General features: G+C 51.6%; 1 protein-coding gene across 1 annotated transcript; it reads right to left on the reverse strand.

Annotated features, from left to right (window-relative positions):
• Positions 1-728: 728 nt before the first annotated feature.
• Positions 729-2,657, reverse strand: LOC306956177 (uncharacterized protein; the record flags this gene model as incomplete). Its single annotated transcript, XM_079547595.1, has 1 exon — positions 729-2,657. One exon carries the CDS (start codon positions 2,655-2,657, stop codon positions 729-731), a length of 1,929 nt encoding a protein of 642 aa, XP_079403721.1.
• Positions 2,658-6,012: the final 3,355 nt, after the last annotated feature.

Raw genomic sequence — 6,012 nt, forward strand, 5'->3', positions numbered from 1 at the left:
TATACACAGGCAGCAGGGTCATAAGGCACAGTCTCTCAGTCCTGCTCATCTTCCCCCTCATTAGTGGCTCATTTGCCCATTGCTCTGAAGGGAACATTTAGCTCCTCCACTTCAGCATGTTTCCTCAAGACACACAGCATCCCCTTTCCCAGCCAGCGTCTGGGGAAGTCTGGATGAGTGCTGGGTCTCTGGGTGCTGCCTTACATCTTGTCATACCTTCCAACAAGAGCTGCCACTGCAGAGAACACTCTTTTAAGTAGAAATTAAGAGAAGGTGTGAGAGTGGGGGAGTGCAAAAGAGAAGGAGAGCTTGCAGACAGCTGGTGCCAAGATAAAGTGTTTTTATTGCTTCATTTAAGAAAAGGAGATGATGGCGAGAAAGGACAAATTCCTCCAACCACATCACTGCAGAAAAGAACGAGAGAGTCTCTCACCCAGGCAAATATCCTGGGGGCACAAAATCAATTGGTTACATGTTACAAGGAAAGGCATTACTCTTTACATAAATCTATTATATATGATGCAGAATGCAAGGAAAACCATGTGAGGATCTGCCCTTCCTTGGGCGGACAGGGCACGAGGAGAGCCAAGAGGTGAGGAAAACATCAGAGGGCTCAGGAGGTCTGCAAACCATTTTCATTCCGTAGCTGCTGGAGCTGCACAGAGCAGGGACACAGCAGAGGGGTCCCCTATCAGCTCCTGTTGTGGGACCACCCCTTAAGGAGCCGTTCACTTGTGGCAGCAGATGTCGGCACAGCTGATGGAGTAGTGCCGGCCACAGATGCTGGCACACAGTGGGGTGGGCCTCACAAAGCAGGGGGCCACACAGGGATCCACACACGTGGAAGTGCATTGGTTTGCATCCTGGCAGCAGGGATCTACGCAGGTGGTGGTGCATTGGGTTGCATCCTGGCAGCAGGGATCTGCACACCTGGTGGTGCACTGGGTTGCATCCTGGCAGCACGGGTCCACACACGTGGTAGTGCATTTGGTCACCTCCTTGCAGCAGGGATCCACGCATGTGGTGGTACACTTAGTGGCATCCTGACAGCAGGGATCTACGCATTTGGTGGCACACTTTGTCACCTCAGTGCAGCAGGGATCCACACACCTGGTTTTGCAGCCGGTCGCCTCCCTACAGCATGGATCCACACACTTGGTCACTCTGCCACAGCAGGGATCTACGCACCTGGTGGTGCACTTGCTCACTTCCCCACAGCAGGGATTCTTGCACCTTGCACACTTGGTCACTCTGCCACAGCACGGATCCACACACTTAGTGGTGGACCTGGTCACACATCCGCTGCATGGATCCACACATCTGGTGGTGCACTTGGTCACCTCACGACAGCAGGGATCCACACATCTGCTGGTGCACTTGCTCACTTCATCACAACAAGGTTCCACATACTTAGCGCTGCATCGGGTTACTGCTCCATAGCAGGGGTCCACGCATCTGGTGGTGCACTTGGTATATCTGCCATAGCATGGGTCCACACATGCGGTAGCACATCTGGTCACAGGTCTACGGCAGGGATCCACACGCGTGGTGGTGCACTTGGTCACTTCCTCACAGCAGGGAGCTGCACACCTGGTAGTGCACCTGGTCACTTCCTCACAGCAGGGGTCTACACATCTGGTAGTAGTACACTTGGTCACTTCCTTGCAACAGGGATCTACACATCTGGTGGTGCACTTGGTGACATCCTGACAGCAGGAATCCATGCATTTTGTAGTGCACTGGGTTGCATCCTGGCGGCAGGGATCCACACACCTGGTGGTGCACCTGGTGACATCCTGGCGGCAGGGATCCACACATCTAGTGGTGCACTTGGTGACATCCTGGCAGCAGGGATCCACGCATCTTGTAGTGCACTGGGTTGCATCCTGGCAGCAGGGGTCCACACACCTGGTGGTGCACTGGGTTGCATCCTGGCGGCAGGGATCTACACACCTGGTGGTGCAACTGGTGACATCCTGACGGCAGGGATCCACGCATCTTGTAGTGCACTGGGTTGCATTCTGACAGCAGGGGTCCACGCATCTTGTAGCACACTGGGTTGCATCCTGGCGGCAGGGATCCACACACCTGGTGGTGCACTGGGTTGCATCCTGGCGGCAGGGATCCACACACGTGGTAATGCACTGGGTTGCATCCTGGCGGCAGGGATCCACACACGTGGTAGTGCACTGGGTTGCATCCTGGCGGCAGGGATCCACACACGTGGTAGTGCACTGGGTTGCATCCTGACAGCAGGGATCCACACACGTGGTAGTGCACTGGGTAGCATCCTGACAGCAGGAATCCACATACCTGGTGCTGCTGCTCTCGGTCACTTTGTAGCAGCAGGGATCCACACACCTGGTGCTGCTGCACCTGGTCACATCCTGACAGCAGGGATCCACGCATGTGGTGATCCCAAGGCAGCAGGGATCCAAGGCAATCTGCCTCAAGTCACAGCTACCAAGCTTCAGATAGGTGGTGGTGCCCTGAGGAACCCTGGCGTAGTAGCAGGGCTCTGCACATGTGTTCAGGCATGAGATGCTGCGGATGGAGCTGCAGGGATCCACACTCCTACTGACAGGCAAATTCCTCACCAGGACGACATGAGGTGGGAGGCAGGGCTGTCTGCGCTGGCAGTCGGTCTGGCAAAGCATGGCTGAAGGAGGAGGAAAGTCTGAAAGAAGGAGAGGAATACCCTGTGTGGAAAACAGAGGCACTCATCTTTCACAAGGCTGTTTTATGCAGTGAGGTACTCTATACTTTTTCCCTTGGAATACTGAGCAACGTGTTGGGAAAGCGCACTGAAATCACAGCAGGGCACTAGCTCCACATGGAAGCATCTCAGGTATGGCTGCAGCTGCTCACTGCACGTACATCTCAAACTGCTTCTCAAAACAGGAGTGAAAAATGGTGTTAAGCAAACTTTGCCAGATTCTATTGTATGGGCAGAAGGCACAACAGCCTCCACCTGCCCACAGAAGTCCTCAGCTCCTCTCATCCAGACTCCCTTCCAGGCATGGCTTACCCCGCAGCCTGCGAGGCTCCACTTCTTATCTTCCCTCCCACTTTTGTGCCTTTGAAGTCCTTGCCTTGCCTTTTGATCCCTCTCAAACCCAATAATTTCCTGGTTAATACAGGGCAGCACTGTGCCTGGGAAAGGGGAAGGTTGGTCCACTCTCAGCTGCCCTGAGATACACCCCAATGGAGAAAACACAGCAATTGCAAAACACACAGCAAATAGAAGCTGGAAGAAGGTGAAATGGATATTTACCCTTAGCTTAGCTGCTTGATAAGTGCTGCATACAAATCTTACTAAGCAGAAGCACTTGTAACATCTAAGTCTTCTAACTTGCTTCTGCGGGTACCATCCAAAAATCCAATCTCCCCAGCCTTTACACTACATCCCAGTAAGCCAAGAGAGACTTACCCAATTCACCACCAGGAACAAGCAAACGAAACCAAAATGGCTTGGGAAACACTACAATATGAACCCTTTTATATGATTTCAATGTCCATGTCTCCGGAAGTGAGACACCTCAGGGGTATGGAAATACAATTTTTTAATAATCCAGACCTGCTCCACCTCCAATCCTAAAATTACGTGCTTACATTATAATTTTTAATGAAACCTAGCCACTGAGGTGGTACATGCGACACGATGACAGCTGCCTGCAAGGCTGAATTCCTGATCCACATATTATGTACGGGAGTTAGGGAACAAGCCATTGGTGATACAGCCTGGAAACAATCCCCTTTGGGATTAAACTCATATTTGGATAAATATTACTTTGGTATGTGTTCTCGCACCTTCGACCGTGACACCCATACAGGCCAGGGCTACAGGTAGGATAGCACTGTCCTGTGCAAGCATCCATACTCTTGTTTCTACACAATATTTCTTCTACCAAAAATTGGAGTCTCCCATGGGCCGCTTCGTGCGCTCCTCAACCAAAGGCAGCACTCCAGCCAGACTTGAACATGTTGCATTGTGGCAGTAAGGCAGCCAGGGAAGACTTCACACTGTGCAAAGTCTTTTAATGTCACTTAGGTTCCTTGTAGGACACCTCCTGCCGCAGCCCATCCCTCTGCAGTGACGCTGTAGGGTGATGACCCACCTCCTGCCTTTGGTGCCCTGACCACAGTAGTGCCCATTTGGGGTTTGTTGTGCCCATATCTATGGTGCAGAGGCCAAACCAAGACCAAGACACAGCCTTCATAAAGGATAGCACGCTGTGTGGCACTGCAGCAACGCAATGTGGCTGTTGTTCTGCCTGCCACAGTTGAAGTGGAGGAAATATGTTCTCCTTGGAAATCCCCTGGTTATAAACGAGAATGGAGAGCCAACGAGTGAAGTGCTTCCAAGAGATCAAAGACTGAGAATTTCTTCTGTGCTGGCTCCGAATTGGCCTTAAGTCACTTGTGACACAGGCATGGAACCAGTATTACTTGCAGGCAGAGACATGGCCATATACCATCTGGAGACAAAGGAGTGCTCTTGTGTCTGCGCTCTGCCCTCCCTTTAAGTGTGTGCTCACACTGCTGAGCATGGTGATGCCCCATGTAGTGGCTTTCGGTTACTGAAATTGAAATCAAATCAGGATGCGTGACCACTTGGGTTGTCAGTGTTCTGCCGACCACAGTGGTTTGAACTGGCATAATTGAACTGACTTTGGTAAACCAATGGGCTGAATGGGGATGGTGGTGGTCAGTGCTCCTGCCAACCTTCTGCTCTTCAGGTGTGCACCTACACAAGGGTAAAGGCAATGTCTAGGTGGTGGAACAGTACTTTGTCATTCAAGTTGGAGCTCCAGGAGAAGATGCAAAATATCACGAGACCGGTAATGATACAAGAGTTTCCATGAGCATGTCAGGAGCATACAGCCAGTAGCACCGCATCCAAACAGGACACGGGCTGGACAGTCAACAGGCAGGGACAGAAGCAGGTCAACCGTGGCTAAAAAGCAAAGAATCCCCCATATCCCACATCCCATCCAGCACTTAGTGGCCAGTGATGATGTGTTGGGCTGGAGGAAAAACCGAGCTGTGACTGGCCGGCTATTTGCCAACGAGACAAGAATCCATTCATTTCCCAAATTCTTCCCTGACGTCAGCCCCGCTGGAAGGCCACGTGAATTCACAAGCCATCTTGGATCACTCGAGGTTATGCTGCAGCCACGGAAATAGCCGGTTTCCATTAAAAATAATTAGTCAAATAATCCATCAGAGGGCAGAGGCGGAGCAGGGCCGTGCTAGGAAGGGCTGCTTGTCTGTGTGCCTGGGGCACCTGTCTCCAGAGGCCAGGCTCCTGCGTGCACACAACAGATCCCAGGCTGAGGCTGTTGGGTCTGCTCGCCATCTCCATGCGTTGATATCGAGCCAGGTGAGTATCCTTAGGCTTTACACATCTAGGGTGTAAGGCTTCCCCTGAGACAGATGACTGCTGCTACCATCTGCATGATGAGGAATTGCTTGTTAGTTCTTCCATCTCGCTGCTGATAAGAGTAATCATTTTCTCCCTTTGCATTTTGCTGTAATTCCCACGGATGCTCTGTGAAATGCTTCCTGGTATTCCAGCACTGGATTTAGAGGCAGAAGCCACACAGTTGTCGTGGAAGGGCAAAGAGCACAGCATCGCACAAGGCAGCAGCTGAGGTCCCAGGTAAGAGCCCTGAGCTCCATGCCAGCGACTCCTGGCTCCATCTTGTTGAGCCTCTTGCTGCCTTCAGCAATGAGAAAGGTGGGATGGAGAGGGCTGCATGAGTCGGGTGTTCTGCAAGGGTGTTACAGGGTGAGGAGAAAGCACCTGAAAAAGAGAGGGATAGAGAAAAGCACAAAGCTCTGCTAGGAGTGTTAATTAAATCCATCCTTATCTGCACAAGGAAGGGCTGCTGAAGTTAAATTATTTGGCTGAACAGACTTTAAATATAGAACTTGGGTTTGGGTGTCCGTGCAGAAATACAGCATAACCAAGCTTCTTTTGGTAAGAAATGCCTGTAGACTTCGAAATAG

The sequence above is a fragment of the Tetrao urogallus genome (assembly GCF_951394365.1).
Source record: "Tetrao urogallus genome assembly, chromosome: 28".
Classification (NCBI taxonomy): domain Eukaryota; kingdom Metazoa; phylum Chordata; class Aves; order Galliformes; family Phasianidae; genus Tetrao; species Tetrao urogallus.